The sequence below is a fragment of the Caretta caretta genome, chromosome 6, assembly GCF_965140235.1.
Source record: "Caretta caretta isolate rCarCar2 chromosome 6, rCarCar1.hap1, whole genome shotgun sequence".
NCBI classification, from domain to species: Eukaryota; Metazoa; Chordata; order Testudines; family Cheloniidae; genus Caretta; species Caretta caretta.
The window spans coordinates 9,096,295-9,121,039 of record NC_134211.1 but is presented as its reverse complement, the minus strand read 5'-3'; the positions used below and the strand labels follow the sequence as shown (position 1 = coordinate 9,121,039).

At 47.2% G+C, this 24,745-nt stretch overlaps 1 protein-coding gene across 1 annotated transcript in view; it reads left to right on the top strand.

Moving 5' to 3' along the window:
• The first annotated feature begins 1,234 nt into the window (after nucleotides 1–1,234).
• LOC142072634 (uncharacterized) overlaps nucleotides 1,235–24,745 on the top strand; it is a 146,169-nt gene continuing 122,658 nt past the window's right edge. Inside the window, exons 1-3 of the mRNA XM_075130122.1 lie at nucleotides 1,235–1,247; nucleotides 15,090–15,120; nucleotides 15,723–15,749. Of these exons, the coding sequence (XP_074986223.1) occupies nucleotides 15,746–15,749 (4 nt within the window). The 5' untranslated portion in view covers nucleotides 1,235–1,247; nucleotides 15,090–15,120; nucleotides 15,723–15,745. The remainder of the gene's footprint in view (nucleotides 1,248–15,089; nucleotides 15,121–15,722; nucleotides 15,750–24,745) is intronic.

Here is a 24,745-nt window from a genome sequence, read left to right as displayed (position 1 = left end):
AACCGAAGAATTCTCAATCATTCCCACTTGCTTAGCTACCAGATCTAGGGTCTTAATATCTGTAACAACTGCTCTAGGGCAATCAAAGTCAGAATCTGAGGATCTCCTCCCCGGATCAGGATCTGGGCTTCTATCTGAGTTTGTATCTATAGTTTCAATGTTTTGACTTCTCTTACCCAAATCTGCATTTTCCTCATAAGAGCTATTAGAACTTTCCTCTGGAGATAATCCTGGATGAGCAGGATAACTTTCCATAAAATGTCTACGTCCTACACTCAAGGCATCTCCACACTGACGCAGGACATATCTCAGTCCATTAAGATCTGGTGTAGTAGAGTGTTCTACCAGTACACCAGGTGATACCAGCATATACCAAGGGGGTGTAGAGGGTCCACAAAATTCTAGGGACCTAGGCAATGTTCATGATCGCCCAAATGCCAATAAGTGTCCACCCAAAGGGGCTGGGTCTCCTGATCTATATGGTGCCAATGTAACATTGGGTGGAGGAGCAGGAATTGCATCCCTTGGCTGTTGTATCTCTCTCTGTTGTAACCTAGAGATTACTACATCACAGGCACTAGCTACTTGTGTCACTTGTGACACTGCATCTTCTAGTCCCTGCACAATCGCAGTCTCTAAAGGCACTCCCTCTTCACTATCGGAGCGGACACTAACAGAGGAGAGGATATCTCCTTCACCTTTGCTCTGCTCGTCTCATCCTTTACATCACTAGTTGCTACTCAGGGATGACACTCAACTCCACCATCTGTGACATCACCCTGGGACTTCCTTTTTCTATCTGCAGACTGCTGGTAGCAGCGGTGCTGCTAACTTTCTGTTTTGACTTCTGAGACTCGATCTCCAACTCTGCTCCTAAAGGTACTGTATCAGCCTGAACTAACTCTCTCACCCTACTTCTAGTAATTGGCCCCGCAGGTTTCTCTATCTCCGTCGGTTCCACCATACCCATAGGGATGGGAACCGATTCTTTATCCTCCTCTAACACATTTCCTATCTTTTCCAAAATCTGTGTCTCCATTTGTTCCTCTGTGTTTGCTTTTTCTTTCAAGTTCTATAGCCCGTGCTGTGTACGCCTTATCTCTCTCTAACAAATCACAAACACTTTCCAGCTCTCTGATTCTTTCCAACAGCCGATCTCGGTCTGATTTATAGCCGTCCAGCAATCTTAAGATGGCAACCACTCGCTCCTGCAAACAACTTACTTCCTCTCCTGCTCCTTGTACCTGGTACCTACTTTGTTCTAAACTTTTCTCTAACTCCGGCTTTTATTTTATTTTATTTTTTTGCAAAGTACTGACTGCTCCTCTTGTAGAAGCAGGATTTTATAATTGTACTATAAGAATTAATATATGATTTGATTTCATCCTGCCAGCCACCCTTTTTAAATAGCAGAAAGAAATGACCCTCGGGGACTATGGAATTCTGTTTCCATATGCATTATAAATTGGGCCCTTTTTAATTCTTTGTTTTAAGGTTTAGTTAGTAAGAGACAGACTCCTGTATTCTGTCTATGTTAAGTAAATTTAAAAAATGTGAAAGGCCTAGGGCTTAATGTAAATTGTTTTGGTTATAAAATGTAGCAAGGTTTAATTTACAATGTCTTTTTGCTCAATATAAAATACTGCTGTCAAGGAACGCGGGGGGGTTGGATGGGGCAGGAGTCCTGGGGGGGCGGGGGGGGCAACGACCCCCTTGTGGGGTGAGGAGGGAACCCATTGTTAAGATTTTGGCAGCTCATCACTGCATACATCCTCAGCCCTAGCAAAACTAAGCATTAAAAAAAAAAGTAGGGTTTCTCACTCTGCCCCTGGGGTTTTTATATTTGGCGTATAAACCCTCGGTGGTAAAAGGCCAAGCAATACAAAGGAAAACTTAGCGTTTCTCACTCTGGCCCAGAGTGAGTTAAAATCATAAGTCCTGGCACTGGCACAGGCAACAAAATTAAAAAAAGAAAAATTGTAAGCCCCGGCACTGGCATGGGCAAACATAAAATCTTAATTACAGTAATTGAAAAAAACAACCAAACATCTTAAAATACAATGTTCAGGCAAAAAAAGTCCCCTAAGGACAATACTCAGGCAAAACTATAAAAAGCTGCCGTGTGTGCAAAAAATCATTCCTTTTAAACAAATCTTGCTCTGTTAAACCAAACTCTAAAAAATATCGGAGTTTGGCTGTGTAGTGTTTTTGTAAGTAATATTTTTTAAAAAAATAAAACCAAAAGGGGTGGGGGCTTGTTAAAAAGCCCCCACCCCTTGCTAAATTGGTAATAAAACAAAGCCTGTGCCCACAAAAAAAAAAACGGTTCAGGAAAAAAAGAAAAATCAGGCCCAGACAAGCAGGCAAGCAACAAATATAAAAAAAGTAAAAAACAAATTAAAAGCCCTCAGGGCATAGTGGCAAAAATAAAGAAAGCAGTAAGTCCAGGCATAAAAATTTCAAATCCCTAAAACAATACTTAAAATAGTAAAATCTAAATGAATAAAAGCATCATTTTAAAAAATAAGCAAATTTTTAAAAAAACTGAAAAAGCTAAAAAAAACCCCCTAAGTAATTAAATATTATAAAAATATTTTTTTTTAAAATTCTTGGTTTCTTTGTATCCATTTAAAAAAAAAAGGGGGGGGGGCCTTTTCCAAAAAAAAAGTCTGTAAATAAGCCAAACCAAAAAACAATCTAATTTAAATCATTTGACTATAAACAATTTAGTCAAATTTGCTAAAAAACAGAAGGGGTTTCTATTAAAACTTAACTGCCCCCAAATGTATATAAATGTAATCTATGTACCGTTGTGTAAAAATTAAAGCAGTGTAAAATATTTTTTAAAATATGTATATATAAATATAATGTGTAAATATGTAAAATGTTTAAAACCTAAAGCAACACTCCTGGTTTGTAAAACTCTTGTTCTGTAAGTTTAAAATAAAATGGTTTTGTTTTTAAATAATACCACTAAAATCCATTTGAATCTTTCATTCAAAGTTGCAAAACCAAAAAATGTTTTTTGCCAAACACAGATAACTAAAGTGTTGTTTGGCTTTGATACTTAGCATTTAACCCTTAAGGGGTGACATAAATATAAAGGGAAGGGTAAACCCCTTTAAAATCCCTCCTGGCCAGAGGAAAAATCCTCTCACCTGTAAAGGGTTAAGAAGCTAAAGGTAACCTCGCTGGCACCTGACCAAAATGACCAATGAGGAGACAAGATACGTTCAAAAGCTGGGAGGAGGGAGAAAAACAAAGGGTTTGTGTCTGTCTGTATGCTGCTTTTGCCGGGTTCAGAACAGGAATGGAGTCTTAGAACCTTTAGTAAGTAATCTAGCTAGATTTGCATGTGTTAGATTATGATTTCTTTAAATGGCTGAGAAAAGAGCTGTGCTGAATAGAATGACTATTCTTGTCTGTGTGTCTTTTTTGTAACTTAAGATTTTGCCTAGAGGGATTCTCTATGTTTTGAATCTAATTACCCTGTAAGGTATCTACCATCCTGATTTTACAGAGGTGATTCCTTTACTTCTATTAAAAGTCTTCTTGTAAGAAAACTGAATGCTTTTTCATTGTTCTAAGATTCAAGGGTTTGGGTCTGTGGTCACCTATGCAAATTGGTGAGGATTTTTACCAAACCTTCCCCAGGAAGTGGGGTGCAAGGTTTGGGAGGATTTTGTGGGGAAAGACGTGTCCAAACTACGTTTCCCAGTAAACCCAGTTAAAGTTTGGTGGTGGCAGTGGAAATCCAAGGGTAAAATAATTTGTACCTTGGGGAAGTTTTAACCTAAGCTGGTAAAAGTAAGCTTAGGAGGTTTTCATGCAGGTCCCCACATCTGTACCCTAGAGTTCAGAGTGGGGAAGGAACCTTGTCAAGGGGTCACTCAATGCTTTACAGAATTTAAACTGTTTTTAAATAAAAACCAAAATCATGGCTGCAGCAGGGCAATCAAAACCAAAAAAATAAAAAAAAATCTAAATTTTTTTTTGGTAACAAAATAGCAAATAAAAACTAAATAAAAAACAACAACAATGCCCCACACTGAGCCTTAAGATGGCTCTATGTAATCAAACTATCACTTTAATAAGGGTACATAAAAACTCTGTAATCACAAAAAAAAAAAACCCAGTTACACCTTATGTAAAAATTAATATGGCTAATGTTATAAAAATTAAACTATGAAAAAATGTGCATTTTCCCCAATATATATTATACAAAAAAGCAACAACATACCATGCTACTTAATTAAAATCCTATTAGGGCTCCAAAGGTAGCCACAGTAGGTTGTGTTTTCTTTTCCAAATTGCTGTGTGTTTTAAAAGCAAAAATTAACAATAAAAAGTAATCAAAACGCTGTTAAAAATTAATTGTGTCCCTTTTAAAACAAAGTCTGTAAGATGCTAATGGCTTTAAATCCAAAATAAGCCAAAAAAAATCTGTGTTGATGCAAATTTACCTAACTAATTAAAAAAAACTGCCCATAAATAGATTCATAGAGTCATAGGTACTAAGGTCAGAAGGGACCATTATGATCATCCAGTCCGACCCCCCACACAACACAGGCCACAGAATTTCACGCACCTACTCCTGCGCAAAACCTCTCACCTATGTCTGAGCTATTGAAGTACTCAAATCGTGGTTTAAAGACTTCAAGGAGCAGAGAATCCTCCAGCACGTGACCCGTGCCCCATTCTACAGAGAGAGGTGAAAAACCTCCAGGGCATGTAGCTGATTTGTTAAATCCTGAATAACCTTTCCTCCCTCATATAAAGTTTGCTGGGCTTTCCTGAGTAACTCTAATTTCTTATTCAATTTCTTTCCCAGTGAATTACAAGCCACGAGCAGACATTTGACAGCTATTCCTTTCCCCAGTTTAGCCTTTTTTTTTTGGCTCTGTTTCTACATCAAACACCTCACTCACAAAACCTCATGGGTTACAATGGTCAGCGATCATCTCGCTATTTCTCACCTGTACTAAACTTCCTCCATGTTCATAGAATCATAGGATATCAGGGTTGGAAGGGACCTCAGGAGATCATCTAGTCCAACCCCCTGCTCAAAGCAGGACCAATCCCCAATTAAATCATCCCAGCCAGGGCTTTGTCAAGCCTGACCTTAAAAACTTCTAAGGAAGGAGATTCCACCACCTTCCTAGGTAACGCATTCCAGTGTTTCACCACTCTCCTAGTGAAAAAGTTTTTCCTAATGTCAAAGTTTGACTCAGACTCACAATTTATCAGACCACTCTGTTTTATTAGCAAAGCTGCTCTGCTAATACATTTAGAAGTGAGCCCCCCGAGTGGGGCTTGTGTCTTTTAATTTATACAGTTTTTTGGAGAACAAGTTACAGAGAAGTTACAGACAAAAGAAGAAAAAGATTTTAGTCACCACCCTTCGAGATCCCTGAGACCAGTCACGTATCTTCAATTACCTGCCACCCTTAACAATCTCCTTTAATAGCTTCCAGTTAACTTAACTAATTGCCCTTCACACCTTCCATTCTGATGCCTGCTTCTTAGACGTGCTGGCTCTATCTTAATTGCTTCTCCATTCAAAAGCTAACTGTCCCTATGTGTGCTCCCTCAGATACTTTGTAACATGTTTTGGCATGCCCTCTCATATACAATGTATCCAGCATGTCCCCTTATACAATGTTATACTTCCACACTAATATCCAACCTAAACCTTCCCCACTGCAACTTGAGACCATTACTCCTTGTTCTGTCATCTGCTACCACTGAGAACAGTCTAGAGCCATCCTCTTTGGAACCCCCTTTCAGGTCGTTGAAAGCAGCTATCAAATCCCCCCTCATTCTTCTCTTCTGCAGACTAAACAATCCCAGCTCCCTCAGCCTCTCCTCATAACTCATGTGTTCCAGTCCCCAAATCATTTTTGTTGCCCTCCGCTGGACATTTTCCAATTTTTCCACATCCTTCTTGTAGTGTGGGGCCCAAAACTGGACACAGTACTCCAGATGAGGCCTCACCAATGTTGAATAGAGGGGAACGATCACGTCCCTCGATCTGCTGGCAATGCCCCTACTTATACATCCTAAAATGCCATTGGCCTTCTTGGCAACAAGCGCACACTGTTGACTCCTATCCAGCTTCTCGTCCACTGTCACCCCTAGGTCCTTTTCCGCAGAACTGCTGCCTAGCCATTCGGTCCCTAGTCTGTAGCAGTGCATTGGATTCTTCCGTTCTAAGTGCAGGACTCTGCACTTGTCCTTGTTGAATCTCATCAGATTTCTTTTCTTTTGGCCCAATCCTCCAATTTGTCTCGGTCCCTCTGTATCCTATCCCTACCCTCCAGCGTATCTACCTCTCCTCCCAGTTTAGTGTCATCTGCAAACTAGCTGAGGTTGCAATCCACACCATCCTCCAGATCATTTATGAAGAATGGCTTTAGAAAACTTTGACAGGAAATACATACTGCGGGTAACTCCTACAGACTCAACATTTGCCCTTGCTTCACTTACCTTAACCTGTAACATAGAACTCATTTCAACTCTAAAACAAAGAATTTCACTTCACTATTGACTAGCCTAAGTAGTAAACTATATAATGAACACTCTGCTGTTCTTTTACTCTGAAACTGAAGGCATCCCTTCACAGAAACAACAAGAAATAACACCCCAAACCGGTTTTTACACTGAGTTTAATAAGTTCCAAGTAAACCATAGAGGGGTGGGGGCGTGTTCCCCTCTCTTCCCTTGATGGCTTGTAGCTGATCGAGAGGTCTTTTACCCTGTCTGGACCTGCTAAACAGTTGGAGGAAACTGAGACTGAAGTATCAGGGTTGCAGCCTGGGAGAGTTGAGGGGACTGAAATTGTACTCACAGTTCAGTGTATAGTATATAGAGCAGTATAAACAAGTCATTGTCTGTAATTTTAATTTGTATGACTTCGATAGTGCTTTTTCATGTAGCCTGTTGTAAAACTAGGCAAATATCCAGCTGAGCTGATGTACTCCCTGGAAGAACTCTTTGTACCCCCAGGGCTACAAGTACCCCTGGTTGAGAACCACTGACCTAGAGGACAACACGGTTATAAGAAATAGCCAGCATGGTTTTGTCAAGAACAAATCATCCCCACCCAACCTAATTTCCTACCATGGCAGGGTTACTGGGCTAGTGGACAGGGTGAAGCAGTAGTTGTTGTTTAGACTGATTTTTAGTAAACCTTTTTCACATGCCATTCTCATAAAGAAGCCAGGGAAACGTGGTCTAGATTAAATTACTATAAAGTGGAGGCACAACTTGTTGAAAGACCATACTCAAAAACTAGCGGTCAAACTAGGAGGAAGTATCTAGTGGGGTCCCACTGGGGTCTGTCCTGTGTCCAGTGCTATTCAATATTTTCATTAATTACTGGATAATGGAGTGGGGAGTGTGATTCTAAAATGTGCAGATGGCACCAAGCGGGGAGAGGTTGCAAGCACTTTCGAGGACAGGATTAGAAATCAAGTGACCTTGATATATTAGAGAATTGGTCTGAAATCAACAAGATGAAATTCAATAAAGATGAGTGCAAAGTATTTCACTTAGGAAGCAAAAATCAAATGCACAAATATAACTTGGGAATAACTGGCTAGGCGGTAAAACTGCTGAAAAGGATCTGGGGGTTACAGTGGATCACAAACTGAACCCGAGTTAACAATGGGATGCTGTTGTGAAAAAGGCTAATATCACTCTGGGGTGCATTAACAGGAGTGTTGTGTGTAAGACCCAGGCGGTAACTGTCCTACTGTGCTCAGCACTAGTGAGGCATCAGATCGAGTATTGTGTCTGGTTCCAGCGCCACATTTTAGGAGAGACATGGGCACAGACTGGAAAGAGTTCAGAGAAGAGGCACAAGAATGTCAAGAGATTAAGAAAATCGGAACTGTGAGAAAACATTAAAACCTGGGCCTGTTTAGTCTTTAGAAAAGAAGACTTGGGGGGGTGGGGGAGGGACCTGATAACAATCTTCAAATATGTTAAGGGCTGCTATAAAAAAGATGGGGATCAATTATTCTCCATAACATCTGGGGTTTTCAAAGGGAGTCAGTGGGAGGTGAAGAAAACCGAGGAGTCCTTGTGGCACCTTAGAGACTAACACATTTATTTGGGCACAAGCTTTCTTGGGCTAGAACCCACTTCATGAAAGCTTACGCCCAAATAAATGTGTTAGTCTCTAAGGTGCCACAAGGACTCCACGATTTTGTTGCTGATACAGACTAACACGGCTCCCTCTCTGAAACCTGTCACCAAGTGGGAGGTGAGTATCTAACTCCCTTCACTCCCTGACAATACCAGCCAACACCCATGTTTTATAGCAGTGTGACAGCAAAGGCGCAGTTAGTGTGTTAGCACCCAGACCCCTTGCTAAGGGAATTGTTTGGCTGAACCCGCTTCCCTTTCTCTGCCAGAGACAGCTCAGTGCTTGCTTCCAGTTGCAAAGCAGCAGCACAAAGGAGGGTAGAGGCCCAGGCTCACCTTCAGGCCATGTGGTGCTTGGTGGGCAGATTTGGGTTTGGGGGGTTCCCAAGTGTAAAGCCCAGAGGCTGGGGCTGGGAGAAGGCTCTGTGTGCTTAGCAGTGATCTGGCTGTGAGAGTGGAGTGAGATCACAAGAAGGTCCTGGGAAGAGACAGAGCTCCAGGAGAGCTTCTGGATGACTTGGCAATGGTGTCTGCAACTCTGTGACCAAACCAGTTACACTGAGAACGACCGACTAAGTGTCACCAAATTCTGCTCCAAACATGAAACTGAGCTGCCAGTTCTCAAAATCTGCGGCCACTTTTAAAGCCAAAGTGCAACATTTTAAAGCCAAAATTTGGCCCTGATTCAGCAAAACACATAAACATGCCCTTAACTGTAAACACACACACGCACACACACACACAGTGTCTTATTCAAGTCAATGAGATTATTTATGTTCTCAGAGTTAAGCACATGCTTAAGTGCTCTGCTAAACTGGGGCTCGAAATTGTCGTGCCTGCCCTGTAGCACTCCCTGTTGTCCCAGGGTGGCACTGTGGGTTCCCTGCCTCAATTTCCCTTTCAAAGGTTCCCAGGAATAATCCACAGAGGATTATGTCCAGTAACAAACCCTCTTTCTGGGGACTGGTTTGTTAATGTACAATAAACCCAAAGTAAAGTCTCTTCCACCCCAGTCTGGCCCTGGGCACAGCCCCCGCTCCCTGAGGTCTGGCTGGCTCCCAGCCCCTCTCCCAGGCAGCGTTATCAGCCCTTCCCAGGCGCTGCTCAGTCTCTGCCCTCGAGGTCAGGTGGTTACCCATGTCCCCTTCTTGGGCTTGTGTTTCCTGGAGTCTCAGGCCACCGCTCCTCCAGCAGCTCCACCAGCTGCTTCCTTCCTTCCTTCCTTCCTGAGCCTTTCCAACAACTCTCCTCTCTCATCTCCCCCCACCACCTCACTGTATCTCCCTTTTTAAGGCCCAGGTACCTTCCCTTAAGCCCAGTTGGGCAACAGCTGACCAGTCCCCCCTTCCATCTTAAAGGGGCCCATGACCCTGGCACAGGGCTTTAATGCACAACTAGTTTTGGGGAAACAGTGATAAACAAAGGTGACAAAGTTTATTAAGTTTTCCTTTCCTTGAGCCCAACCCAGACACAGCTAAAAGTTCCACCAATTTAGACAGGAGTTTTGCTTATATAAAGACTGCAGCTCTGTGCCCTGTTCCTCCGAACTGGGTGATTCTCTGGTCCACGCCAATAACTTCTCTCACAATCATACTTAAATTAAAGTAGTCACTCAATTTAAAGGGATCTTGTGCTGCACTGAGAACCTTGTCATGAATTCAGCTGCACTCGTTCAATTCAAAAACGGTAATAGGAGATTAGTGCATTTGACATGGAAAAGCCCAGAAATCATAGAATCATAGAATATCAGGGTTGGAAGGGACCTCAGGAGGTCATCTAGTCCAACCCCCTGCTCAAAGCAGGACCAATCCCCCCAATTAAATCATCCCAGCCAGGGCTTTGTCAAGCCTGACCTTAAAAACTTATAAGGAAGGAGATTCCACCACCTCCCTAGGTAACGCATTCCAGTGTTTCACCACCCTCCTAGTGAAAAAGTTTTTCCTAATATCCAACCTAAACCTCCCCCACTGCAACTTGAGACCATTACTCCTTGTCCTGTCCTCTTCTACCACTGAGAATAGTCTAGAACCATCCTCTCTGGAACCACCTCTCAGGTAGTTGAAAGCAGCTATCAAATCCCCCCTCATTCTTCTCTTCTGCAGACTAAACAATCCCAGTTCCCTCAGCCTCTCCTCATAAGTCATGTGTTCCAGACCCCTAATAATTTTTGTTGCCCTTCGCTGGACTCTCTCCAATTTATCCACATCCTTCTTGAAGTGTGGGGCCCAAAACTGGACACAGTACTCCAGATGAGGCCTCACCAATGTCGAATAGAGGGGGACGATCACGTCCCTCGATCTGCTCGCTATGCCCCTACTTATACATCCCAAAATGCCATTGGCCTTCTTGGCAACAAGGGCACACTGCTGACTCATATCCAGCTTCTCGTCCACTGTCACCCCTAGGTCCTTTTCTGCAGAACTGCTGCCTAGCCATTCGGTCCCTAGTCTGTAGCTGTGCATTGGGTTCTTCCATCCTAAGTGCAGGACCCTGCACTTATCCTTATTGAATCTCATCAGATTTCTTTTGGCCCAATCCTCCAATTTGTCTAGGTCCCTCTGTATCCTATCCCTGCCCTCCAGCGTATCTACCACTCCTCCCTGTTTAGTATCATCCGCAAATTTGCTGAGAGTGCAATCCACACCATCCTCCAGATCATTTATGAAGATATTGAACAAAACCGGCCCCAGGACCAACCCCTGGGGCACTCCACTTGACACCGGCTGCCAACTAGACATGGAGCCATTGATCAATACCCGTTGAGCCCGACAATCTAGCCAACTTTCTACCCACCTTATAGTGCATTCATCCTGCCCATACTTCTTTAACTTGCTGACAAGAATACTGTGGGAGACCGTGTCAAAAGCTTTGCTAAAGTCAAGAAACAATACATCCACTGCTTTCCCTTCATCCACAGAACCAGTAATCTCATCATAGAAGGCGATTAGATTAGTCAGGCATGACCTTCCCTTGGTGAATCCATGCTGACTGTTCCTGATCACTTTCCTCTCATGTAAGCGCTTCAGGATTGATTCTTTGAGGACCTGCTCCATGATTTTTCCAGGGACTGAGGTGAGGCTGACTGGCCTGTAGTTCCCAGGATCCTCCTTCTTCCCTTTTTTAAAGATTGGCACTACATTAGCCTTTTTCCAGTCATCCGGGACTTCCCCCGTTCGCCACGAGTTTTCAAAGATAATGGCCAATGGCTCTGCAATCACAGCCGCCAATTCCTTTAGCACTCTCGGATGCAACTCGTCCGGCCCCATGGACTTGTGCACGTCCAGCTTTTCTAAATAGTCCCTAAGCACCTCTTTCTCCACAGAGGGCTGGCCATCTACTCCCCATGTTGTGATGCCCAGCGCAGCAGTCTGGCATCTGTCCAAATCTCATAACCATAAACAAATCTCATAACCAGTTTTGCAGGGAGGTGGGGACCGGGGGGGGGAGGAGAAATGATGCTACTGGCTGAGTCTCCATTTTAAATGATGTGATGCACGGAGACAGTTTCTGTTTTAATGGCAGTTCCGGGTTTGCATGAGTGGCGCAGGCCCGTAAATACTGGAATGTAATGGCACCATTTTGTTCCTCATCCTGCCTCATTTTCTAAAACCATAGAAGTGAAGAGCAAAAACACAACCACGGGGCAATGTTAACAGAGAATTCAAATACAACAGCTGGGGGATTCAAACCTTAGCATTCCCACACTGACAGCAGTTTTCACTTCCAGGCACGTCTTGTTTGCACAGTATAGTCTGTGATGATGGTCGATTCAGGTGGATACACCCCTCATTGTATTGCACTGGGCATTGTGGGTACAGTGGGCAGAGCTGTTTGTTTCACAAACACTTGAGAGCTGAGCCCCTTTTCAGGACATGAAACCAGTCGCCCCCCTTATCCCCACTACAATCTGCCATGTGCTATTAAAGGCCTGCACATCTTCTATGCAGTTACCCAAGTTGGTATGGAGTTGACTTTAGCCAAATCAAGATAAACCAGGATTACAGCAAATTAAATGTGTCTTCACAGGGGTTTGCACTGGTTTAACTTAATTGGGTTTAAAACAACTTTAGTTAAAGTGATGCAACTCTGTGTGTAGACTCAGCCTGAGTGAAATCAATGGAAGTTAGGAGCCTAAATACCTTTGAAAAAAGAAAAGGAATACTTGTGGCACCTTAGAGACTAACCAATTTATTTGAGCATGAGCTTTCGTGAGCTACAGCTCACTTCATCAGATGTATACCGTGGACATCTGATGAAGTGAGCTGTAGCTCACGAAAGCTCATGCTCAAATAAATTGGTTAGTCTCTAAGGTGCCACAAGTACTCCTTTTCTTTTTGCGAATACAGACTAACACGGCTGTTCCTCTAAATACCTTTGAGGATCTGGGCCAAAGTACTGGTTAGGATACAGACCTAGAGAGCTCATCTGGTAAAATGCTATTTGCCATATTCAGAGCCCTCGGGTTATTTGTGTTCCCTCAGCTCAGTGTCTTGGGGCCATAACTACAGTCAGAAAATGATCAGCTTTTAAAACCTGTTTGTTAATATGCAGTTTTGCCAACTTTTGCCATTTTTATCTTGAGTCACTTGATATTTGGTGTTTTTTCATCAAGCCCCAGCTCCTGGAATTTGTACTGAGTCTTTGTGATTACAGAGAGAAGCATGGCCCCTACAGGCTCAACCACCAGACAGCAAATAAAAATCAAGAGATTAAAACAATCCGTTTTGGGTTCTTTTTAAATCAATCTCATCATTTTGGAGGTTGGCAATACTGAGTTTTAATTTACATATTTTCAAACCTTACTGTAGATACGTTACCTGGACATGAATTGATCTAGGGGATTTAAATGGGCTTTGGATCAGATCCTAAGTGTGAACGAATTGTATATTGTATGTCTGTTAACATCTGGTCTAAGAATTTCTTATCGCTGAGATTGATGAAGACCACAGCCTGGACAAATGAACTGGTGGTAGTGTAGACACGGGCTGAGATGCTGATAATGACAGTTACTGTGAGTGAATGAGTGACACACTTTAGTCTATAACTTACACACGGTTAGAGCCACATTTTCAAAATCTCAGCACCCACGTAGGAACCAAAATATGGGGCCAGATTTTCCGAAGGGCTCAACATGCTGGGTGCATTTTGAAGCTGAGGCCCAGATCCTCCAAGGTATTTGGGCTTCGAACTTTCATTGAGTTCAGTGGGAGTTAGGAACCTAAATACCTTGGAGGATCTGGGCTGGAGTTTGAAAATTTGGTCCCAATTTTGGGCACTGAACACACAAAAATAGGGCCCTTAATTTCAGTAAAGGCCTCAAGTATCTTACTCTGCTGTGTTGTGGGTTTGTGAGCTTGCCCAGTAACTGAAGAGGTGAAGGGGAGACTAGGCTTTGATGGCTGTTCAGTGCCATAAGAACGTGAGAAAAAGGACTCCTGAGGGCCAGAGTGTGGGTGGAAACAGGAAAAGCAAATTTCAGCTCAGCCCAGCCAAAGCCGTGTGTAACATACAGGATGATTCTGGATGGCACGTCCCGAGCTGCTGTCTCCTGTTCCAATCAGACAGTTTTAGGAGTTTGGTGGCGAGGGTGCAGAGATGTCTGGTCTCCCAGAATGGTCACCCTTTGTAGTAAGGTTCCATTTCTACACTTGCCTAATAGGGGATAACAAATGACGTTTTAATAAATGTTTATCTACTGTTATAGTTTGTTACCCAGTCCAACAGGCAATGGGTTGCTTATGACCCTCTGTAGCACCTACTGCTCACGGCTGCAACATGCTTGTAAGATCCATGAATCATTTAATCAGCCTTTTTAATGATGGCCTGGGTCTCTGCCCCTCCACACCCCTGGCAAGTCATCTTCACTCCCAGCTCCCTGTGCCCCTTGGGTCTCCACTGATCTTCTCCACCCTGCTCCCAACCACACACACACCCCTGGGGTGCCCTCTGCTGCCCAGACCCCACCTTCACCCTCAGTCTGCACCCACAGGGGCTCTGCCCTATTCTCCTTCCCTCTTATATGGGGGAGTCTCTCTGCCTCCTCCCTCCACACTTGGGCTGAGCCATGACTGGGCTGGAGGAGCTGGGGCCTCCCCCCCTGCTCAGCTGAGGGGGGCAACAGGGAAGGGAAGGGAGGTAGAAGGGGAAGGTGGGAGCAGAAGGAGCTGTGGATCCAAATTCCTCAGCCTCAGGCACATCAGCTCCTGCAACCACCACCCTGACCCACCCACCAGGGCGGGGACGGGAAAGCGGCGAGGTCCCTGCCTCTCAGCTGCTGAGGGGAGCCAGAAATCACCAGCTCTGCCTGTGCTCGGGGAGGCTGTGGGGCCAAGAGAGCCTAGGCCTGGCCAAGCCCCTCCAGGACCTCAGCTCAGCCCTGCAGGCACTGAGCCCAGGGAAGCCTCCACTAGGCTTCCCGTAACCCCCCCCCCCCACACACACACACACTTCTGCCCCTGTCCCCCCAGCCAGGCCACAGTCTGTCCCCTCTTCAGCTCTAGGGCAGGGCGCTGGTGGAGCTGGTGGCTCCATGGCAGTTGGGCACCAGCCAGGGGGCACTGAGAGGGGGCAGGGAGCTGGTCTCCTGCCTTCCCTCCCACCACGTGAGTGCCCCTTGGGCCACCCGGAAGGAGGAGTCGCTGGGCAGTCTCTGCTGCCCCTCTGCAGCCCTGTGGGAAGTGAGAGATGGCAGCAGGGCTGCGATGGGGGAGTACACGGGGGCTGTGGCCAATGGCTGACACATGCCAGCCCAGCTGGGTGTGGGCGATTCCAGCAGGATATGGGGGGCTGTGAGTCTGTCCAGTGCCCCAGGCTCTGGCTGTCTGGGTGGGCAGTGACTGCACCAGCTGGTACGGATCTAACTCCAGAGGTGTTCAGAGGTCAATGAGCAGAGAAATGGGCAAAGAGTAACACCGTCCCCTCTCGTCTCTGTTCCCTCCTAGGACGGCCAGCGCCTCTCCACCAACTGTCCAGGTAACTGAAGACACTAATCCAGGACTTCACTATTTTGATTTTATCTCAAACAAAGCAGAGGGGGAAACTGGAAGCAGGACAGGGAGAAAAGAGATGGGGAGGGAGGGGACATGGGAAGGGTGGGGAGGGGACACAGGGAGGGGGAGGGAGAGGAGGGGAGAAAACATGGGGAGAGAAGAGACAGGAGGGAGTGGATGAAACAGGGAGAAGGAATAGAAGGAGGGAGGGGCACAGGGTGGGGCAGGGGGAGGAGGGAATAAAGGGAGGTTTGATGGGGAAGCTTTGAAGAAGGGTGCAATGAATCAAGGCAGGGGATGGTCCGGAGGCCGCTGTTTTGCAGTTGTTACTGTGGGTATAATTGTGCCTTGAGGGGGCAGCGGGAGAGGGCAGAAGGAGGAATAGAAGGGGGCACAAAGAGGGACAGGAGGAAATTGAAGGTGGGGAAATTATTTGGGGAAGAGCGGATAGAGGGAGCGTCGATGCGGAGGCTGGAGAGAAGGGGTGCAATGAATGGAGGCAGGGGGTGATTCAGAGGCTGTTGTGTTGTTGCAGTTGTTAGTGGGCATATAACTGTGTCCTGTGTCCCTTCCTTTGCCTTGTAGGACGTGCGATCAAATATGGAGCGATGGGTATGTATCTGGGCCTGGGCTGGGATTGTGTCCTTGGCAGGGGGATGCACAGGCAGAATTAGGAGAGGCTGGGTACACGCTGGGGCCCTGTTCATTGCCTCCAGACCCAGCCTGGCTCCCCTATCTACCTCCTGTCTCTGACCCTACTTATCACCCCACCAGAGGGGATCTCCCCTATAACCATCCTGTTGACCCTTCCCCAGACCAGCCAGCTGGGACCCCTTTCCCACTGATTACCATGGTAGGACTGGGGGTCATGACCCCCAACAGGAGAAGCCCTGGGCTGCAGTGAGCCTCGTAGGACCTTACATCCCTGGTACTAAACACACTGTCAGAGTCTCAGAAAGACCCTTTGCTCACGGTGCTTTCCCCTGCCTTGCCAGAGCCCAACATAACATCCAAAGCAAGGCTGGAATAGTGGGTAAACTATTATTTCAATATCGAGAGATGCAATTTTCCCCTCAATCCACACCCCATCCCCATGTCTCCTTCATCCTGCCCTGCCTGTTAAGGTGACCTCATACTGTTTCTAGGATTAATATGTTGCATTTTTGGCAATGATTTTTATAACTGAAACCTCTGTCTGTGAGACAAGCATAGAATCTCAGAAAGAATTGCCCTCTTCTAAAAAGGGTTTCATCTCCCACTGTTCACAGAGAGCAAAGCCAGGCTGCCTTAGAGGAGATGGTGTCGTCCTTTGCTTCTGGTAGACAGAGACACTTGTTATAAGGGACCTATGTTTAAAAAGGTTTAAAATTATTCCAGAAGCATCTCACCTAACGTTTGAAACGTCAAAAAAACTTGATAAGTCACACGGAATCTGTTCATGAAATGGGGGATTATTTTTGAGAAAATGGATCGAAAGGAAAGGGGCAGAAACGTACGATCAGTTGGTAGATCCAATTGCTCAGAAGCAGTTCTTTGGTGTCTGCTCTGGTGAGGTGAGGGCAGCAGTGTGGGAAAATCCCAGTGACTGTGTAAAAGGCAGATGAGGCCACTGACTGATACAGGCCAACAAGACCATTTATAGTGCGCTGGTCCCAAAGGGAAGGGCAAAAGCCTGGCATAAAAGGGGGCCCCCGATTTATTCCTGGGAAAAAGGAGGGGGGAATAAGCTCCCAGCAGCCCAGTACCAGTCACCTCCTGGTAACCCTCATTATTGAACCCCAGCCCAAAGGGATGGCCCCGAATAGTGTTTCTTATGTGCATCCCTTGAACGCATAAAGAAACAGTGCCCTAAGTATGGTGATCTGTCCAGTCAATTCCTGATCCGTTGAGGTTAATGTAGCTACCCTCGAGTCAGAGACTTCAGTGTAGCCAGAGGGGGATCTAGTTAATTTTTTCAGCTCTGACCTCCTGCAGGAACACAAAGAGTTTATTAAACAGTCCAAGGTAAATGGTAACCTGTGATGGGTTAGAGAGGCCCTGGAGCAGGGATTTCCCTAGTCAGGAGGGATGTGATTAAGGAGGGTGATATCATCCCAGGGGAGGAGGTAAAACTCCTGGCCTTGAGAAAATTTAGAACCACGGTTCCTTTACCCTGCATTGAATTAGAAGGGAAGGTTTAGGGGGTACCTTAAATGTTGGGATTCTTAGAAATTTACCAGCTGATGCATTGGTGTGAAATGCCATAATATCATTGCCCACAGCTGTGGATATTGTGACCCATGGCAAGAGGGAATATGTCTCAAAGTTCCCAGAGATAAATGCAGAGTAGGGAGAGGCAGCTGAGAGGGGAGAAAGTAGGGATGTGTCTCCAGAGGAGGGAGATGGAGTCACTTCTCTTACCTATGAGAGCCCTCAAGTGGAAGTAAAAGCCAAATGGAGTTTGCTGCAGAGCAAAGTGCGACCCCTCACTGGAAAGCACAAGGGAGGCCAGCCACAGTAGTGCCACAAAGAGAGAGAGAAGAGGGGGCGGCTTTCTATAGAAAAGGGAAGGATTTCAAGGGATCCCCGGTTGGGGTCAGGTCTGGGCAGAGCTTATCTCAAGCAGCTCCCGGAAGCAGTGGCATGTCCGCCCTCTGGCTCCTACGTGGAGCGGCGCTGGCCAGGTGGTTCTGCGTGCTGCCCCGTCTGCAGGTGCTACTTCTGCAGCTCCCATTGCCCGTGGTTCCCAGCCAATGGGAGCTGCAGAGCCGGCACTTGCAGTGGGGGCAGTGTGCAGAGCCCCCTGGCTGCCCCTATGCGTAGGAGCTGGAGGATGGACAAGCCACTGCTTCCAGGAGCCACGGCACATGCCGAGCAGGGCAAAGCCCCGATCCCACTCCTCAGTAGGAGCTCGAGGGCCGGATTAAAAGGTCTGATAGACCGGATGCGGCCCCCAGGCCGTAGTTTGCCCACCCCTGATAGATGCTGAGGCAGATAACTGTGTAATAATTACAGGTTTCAGAGTAGCAGCCGTGTTAGTCTGTATTTGCAAAAAGAAAAGGAGGACTTGTGGCACCTTAGAGATGCTCAAATTTATTTGAGCATAAGCATTCATGTGCTGCAGCTCACTTCGTCGGATGCAGGTGCCCAGTAAAGCCTACACTGAAAGACCAAGGTCAGGGCAGGCTGAAAAAGGAGAGCAGATTCTCTCAAACCTGGTGGTTAACACTGCAGTTAGATTCACCCACCAGTTACAAATTGTGCTCCTGATCCCCCCGACTGGTTATCAAGAAGCAAACAAGAAATCACAGAGCCCCTTTATTGAATTCTGTTCTCTGGCTCCCAATCAGCACCTAGGTCCAGTAAAGTGAGGAGTTATTTACAGCTCTGCTCACTATATAAAATATTCTTCTGATCCCAAAGGGCCAGCCACATTTCCAGAATGATATTAGTTTGGATTTTCCCCAAAATACAGCACTGCCAGCCAATCCTCTAGTATCTAAAGCTAAAGATTTATCAGAAAAGAAAAGAAATGAAAGAGAAGAGAGTTGTTAAATGGTTAAAACAATCAGAGACGTACAGAGACTTCAGAGTCCATATATCAGGTTCTTAGTAGTCTTGGTGAGTTTACCGGCTCGAAAGTCCCTCTGGACACATCCACAGCTCGGGTGGGTCATTCAGTCCTTCGTTCAGAGCTTCGTTTGTGGAGAAGTTACTCCAGAGGGAAGAAGCAGGACTGAAGACAAAATGGAGAAGATGGAGCTGCCTTTTATATTCTTTTTGCCATGGGGCTTGTACTTCCTTTGCCCTAAACACAGGCTCACAGCACATGGCATGGAAAAGCCTGAGGGTTCTGTCCCTAGGCATGTCCCTCCATGTCTTGCTGACTCATAAGGTGTAGCCCCTGGCTTCTTTCAGTGGATCCATTGTACAGCTGATGGCCCTTCAAATACAGATCGATCACACCTATTCATAGCTTACTGACAAAGGATCCCTGGGACCTTTCCTGTGAGACACTCTCATCCCTCAGTTCGCAACAGCCTGGGATATTCAACAGTGGCCCTGCCTTGAACTAACGAAGGCCCCTTTCCTCTGCCCTGTGGAATTCCCTTCAGATACAGCTGAGTTGGGAAGTGTCCAGAATCCCCCTCCCCCGGTTCTCCCCTGTGTCCCTCAGGGAAATGTCGGCAGGGCCAAAATCCCACACACGGGGCCCTGCCCGCGCCAAAGCAGCAGCAGCACCGCACGCTGCACAGGGAAGGCCTGGGAGCTGCCGGAGCTGCTCTGTGTGCGGCGGGGGTTGTGGGGGGGAGGCAGAAATGGCTGGGCTGGGCTGCCCTCCCCTTCCCGACCCATCCCCTGGTCCCAGCAGCCCAGGCCTCCCCCCGCCTCCCATGAAAACACCACGTGAGGAAAGAGCTTGCCTGCGGTTTGTCATGCTCGCCGCAGGGCAGGCTGTTCAGAAGCAGGGCAGGCACCTATCTGGTTGTGAGCTCGATCCTTACATTTCACAACCAAGGAACAAGTGTGAACTCCTCAGGCGCTGTAACAGCCTTGACATGGAGTCACTGGAAGTCGCCTTGGACGTTCCGGTCTAGCTTCCCAGCCGGGCAAGCCTGCTTCTGTGATAGACAGACCCTTTCCCCCCGGTGCTTTCCCCTGCCTTGCCAGAGCCCAGGCCCCTCCTCCTTCCAGCCCCCCCATCCCACCAAGGACTTGGTGCCCACAAGACAGACTGGGGAGGGGTGAAGGGAGACGCCCTTGTTGGATTTTAATCAGTGTTTGCACAGGGAGTGGGAGAAGAGGATAGAGGCAGGGAGGGAGCATAGGAGGGAGGAGGAGGGAATAGGGGGCGGGATGGGGAAGCCAGGATGGAGAGGAGGAAATAATGGGAGGGGAGGGGCAGGGGCAGGGAGAAGGGAATGGAGGTAAATTTGATGGGGACAGTGGTGGATTCAAACAGGGCCCAGGCCCCGGCCCAAGCCCCTGTCCAATTTGGGTTCCCCGGCAGGAGCCCTGGCACCTGTGTAGAAGTGTGGGGTGGGACACCAGCACCAGAACAGTGGCCCCACTGCTCACTCCTCCTCTTCCCCCTGGGGCCCCAGGCCAGGACAGAAGTCAGAGCTGGGCTGTGATTAGAGCTGCCCAGGGAGCCGGGACCACTGTGGGGTGCCCTGGACCCTCCACCTGGCTTGGGTGGGGAGCCAGGGGGCCTGAGAGCAGCCCCCAGCCCATGTCTCTTCCCCTGCCACCCAGGGCAGGTGGAGGGTCCAGGGCTTCCCACAGCAACCCGAGTTCCCTGAGAGGCACGGCTGGGCTGTGGGAAGGGCCTTCCAGGGCCAGCGGGTGGGGCCTTGGGGGAACAGGAGGAGTAGAGGGTGGGGCCCCGTGGTGAGGAGGGGCTCAGGTGTATCTCAGCCCCACACTAGGAAGAGGCTGGTGCCACTCATAGGGGCTGCTGGTTCTCCTGGAATCGGGCTCTGTCTCCCAGAGGCTACTGAAGCCAAACTGGGAGGTTTTAGGTGCTAAAAGTCCTGCGGCACAGTGGGGCTAAAGCAGGCTGCCTACCTGCCCTGGCCCCGCTCCGCTCCCAGCCAGCCACCAGCATGTCCTTGCAGTCTCTGGGAACGGGAGACAGGGGGTCTCTGCCCCTGCCCTGAGTGCCGACTCCACAGCTCCCATTGGCCAGGGATGCAGCAGGGTAAGAGGGGATTCAGGAGTTGCAGTGTCCTCAATAATTATATGGTTAACTTGTATTTTTGTCTTGAATGATATATGATGTTCAACATAACATCCAAAGCAGGGTTGGAAAATTAGGCCGGAACAGTGGGAGAACTCTTATTTCAATATCGAGAGATGCAATTTTCTCCTCACTCCATCCCCATGTCTCCTTCGCCCTGCCCTGCCTGTTCAGGTGACCTCATACTATTTCTAGGATTAATGTATTGCATTTTTTGCAATGATTTTTATAACTGAACCTCTGTCGTGAGACAAGCATAGAATTTCAGAAAGAATTGCCCTCTTCCAAAAAGGCCTTCATCTTTCACTGTTTGCAGAGAGTGAAGCCAGGCTGCCTGCGAGGAGATGGTGTGGTCCTTTGCTTCCGGTAGACAGAGACACCTGGTCTAAGGGACCTCTGTTTAAAAGGTTTCAAATTATTGCAGAGGCATCTCACCTAAAGTTTAGAAACCTCAAAAAACTTAATAAGTCACAGGGAATCTGTTCATAAAATGGAGGATTATTTTTGAGAAAATGGATCAAAAGGAAAGGGGCAGAAACTTACAATCAGTTGGTAGATCCAATTGCTCAGAAGCAGTTCTCTGATGTCTGCTCTGATGAGGTGAGGGCATCAGTATGGGAAAATCCCAGTAACTGTGGAGAAGGCAGATGATGCTGCAGACTGATACAGGCCAACAAGACCATTTATAGTGCGCTGGTCCCAAAGGGAAGGGCAAAAGCCTGGCGTGATAGGGGGCCCCCAATTTTTCCTGGAAAAAAGGAGGGGGGGACTAAGCACCCAGCAGCCCAGTACCAGTCACCTCCTGGTAACCCTCATTATCAGACCCCAGGCCAAAGGGACGGCCCAAACTAGTGTTTCTTGCATCCCTTGAACGCATGAAGAAACAATGCCCTAAGGATGGTGAGTCCAAATACAATCCCTGATCCATCCAGTCAATGTAGCCAGAGGGGGATCTAGTTAATTTTGTCAGCTCTGACCTTCTGCAGGAACACAAAGAGTTGATTAAACAGGCCAAGGTAAATAGTAAAGTGTGCTGGGGTGGAGAGGCCCTGGAGCAGGGATTTCCCTAGTCAGGAGTGATGTGATTAAGGAGGGTGATGTAATCCCAGGGGAGGAGGTAAAATTCTTGGACTTGTACAAATTTAGAACCACGGTTCCTTTACCCTGCATTGAATTAGAAGGGAAGGTTTAGGGGGTACCTTAAATGTTGGGATTCTTAGAAATTTACTAGCTGATGCATTGGTGTGAAATGCCATGTCACTGCCCACAGTTGTGGATATTGTGACCCATGGCAAGAGGGAATATGTCCCAAAGTTCCCAGACAAATGCAGAGTAGGGAGAGGCAGCTGAGAGGGGAGAAAATAGGGATGTGTCTCCAGGGGAGGGGGATGAGGAGTCGTTTCCCTTACCTATGAGAGCTCTGAGTGGAAGTAAAAGCGAAATGGAGTTTGCTGCAGAGCAAAGTGTGGACCACTCACTGGAAAGCAGAAGGGAGGCCAGCCACAGGAATGCCCCAGAGAGAGAGAGAACAGGGGAGGCTTTTTATAGAAGGGGGAAGGCTTTACACAGGATCCCTGGTTGGAAAAAATAGAAATCCTGGGGACTCCTGCAAACAGTTGATTTTGCCCTCACAGCAGCATGCAGAGTTATGTTACCACCACGATTGTCCTTTTTGTTGGCCACCTGGGAAGAAAGAGGATGTTTGACAGGCTAAAGAAAAATGTTTATTGGCCCAATATGCGAAACAAAGGAAAGGAATTCTGCAGGACGTGTGACCTGTGTGAAAAGCCGAAAAAGCCTGTAGAGCTCCACAAGTCTCCTTTGCTTCCTTTCCTGGTGATCAAAGCAGCATTTTCAGGGTCGCTCTAGATATCATGGGGCCCTTACCTAGGTCAACTCAGAGAGGAAGAAGATTTGTATTGGTGGGGGTGGATTGTGCCACCAGGTATCCCCAGAGGCAATTGCTCTGTCTAACGGGGAAACTGAAAGCGTTTCTAAGGCGCTCTTCTCCATGTTCAGCAGGGTGGGCTTTCCAAATGAGACTGATCAGAACAGGGGTCAAATTTCATGTCCCAGCTATTGAGTGATTATGGAGGATGTGTGGGGTCAAACAGCTGAAATCTGCCCCTACCACCCAGAAACCAATGATTTAGTTGAGTGGTTCAGTGGGACCCTAAAATCTAGGCTGAGTGCATATGCAACCAAGAAAGCCAGTGCCTGGAATAAGAACCACGAGGAGTCCTGTGGCACCTTAAAGGCTAACAAATTTATTTGGGCATTAGCTTTCGTGGGCTGGAACCCACTTCGTCAGATGCATGAAGTGGAAACTTCAGTTTGGCAGGACCAGTGTTAACCAGACAACCAGCGGACACAGGTGCGGATGTGGGCAATCTCTCCTGTGGCCACGAGACGATGCTGCAGCCTCGCACTTTCCCATTCTCCGGATTATCAGTGATTTTGATGATCCCTTCTGGCCCAGTCCCAATTAAATCAGATAAATGGGGTTCTCCTGTACTTGTGAGTGATCATTTGATGCAGGTGATCTGCTGCTAGTGTTACTCCATGGGGAAAAGTACAACATGCAGAACTGATGGGAGGGACCTTCTGCAGTGGTAGAGAGGGTTCACGCTGTTATAAACAGGTTAAAAGTGTATCACAATAGTGAAGCCATGATCAAGATGCTATGTTGTGCAGAGGACTGTAAGACAGCCCCTCTTACTGATCTGATGCCTGAATCCCATAGTTATATCTCACCAGGGAGCACTGAGGTGTGTGAAGAGTTCACCCAAACTGAAAAGACAGAGGTTATGGCTCTGCTGCAAAGTCACTGGCAGGTATTGTCTGGCATCCCAGGCCTGACTCACAAGATGGTCCCTAAGTTTTACACTGGGGGATCACAAGTTGCACCCAGCAGAGCACACCAGGCAACGGATGAAGTGCAGCAGCAAGTTCATAAGGAGATGGCAAGCGTGCTGCACGTGGGATTAAATAGTCAAATTGTCCCTGTGCTTCTCCAGTTGTTATGGATCCCAAGAAAGATGGAGCCATAAGGATGTGTGTTGGTTACAGAAAACTTAACACTGTCATGGCTCTGGATACATACCCTGTGCCTAGAATTGATGGTGTGCTAGACACTTTAGCCAGGGCAAAGTTTCTAAGCACCTTGGATTGAACAAAGTGTCAGGCTCTGGTTCCAGGCAGTCAGGCCTGATGGTTGGAGTGGTAGTCAGGATTGGGCTAAGAGCAGAGCTGAAATGGGGGTCTGGGGACAGACTGTGGGTCCAAGGAGAAGCCAAATCAGTAGTGTAGTCAGAGTCCAGCCGCAGGCCAAAAGTCAAAGCCGGACTGGAGTCATTCCGGGGTTCTGGGGGTCAGGAGGCTGATGCAGGGATGGAGTGGGTCAGTAGCAGGGCTGGAGCAAGGCCAGAGTAGGGCACGGACAAGGCGGCAACATTGTGAGGCAGCAGGAGGGTTTGTCGCCAGGTGATGCTGTTGCACAGACTAACTTGTAGCTCAGGCAGGGTCAGTGAAATACCTGAGGGCTGGGTCAGTGTTGGAGGGTGAGTCACGGCAGCTGAGTGAGCAGCCCTGGTCCGACTGCAGGTTTCCCTCACACAAAGGGATATTGGAAAATCCCCTTAGAAAGGGAAGCACAGAAAAAAATCCACCTTCATCATTGATTCGGGACTTTATGAATTTGAAGTGTTGCCGTTTGAGTTAATTAATGCAGGAGCCACATTTCAGAGGCTTGTTAACCAGTTGTTAGTGGAGTCACAGGACTTTGCTAGAGCTTACGTAGATGATGTTGCTCTCTTCAGCAATTCCTGCTCAGATCATAACAATTAGGGCTGGCCGTAGGGGTGGGTGACGTGGTCAGGGAGCGCTGTCC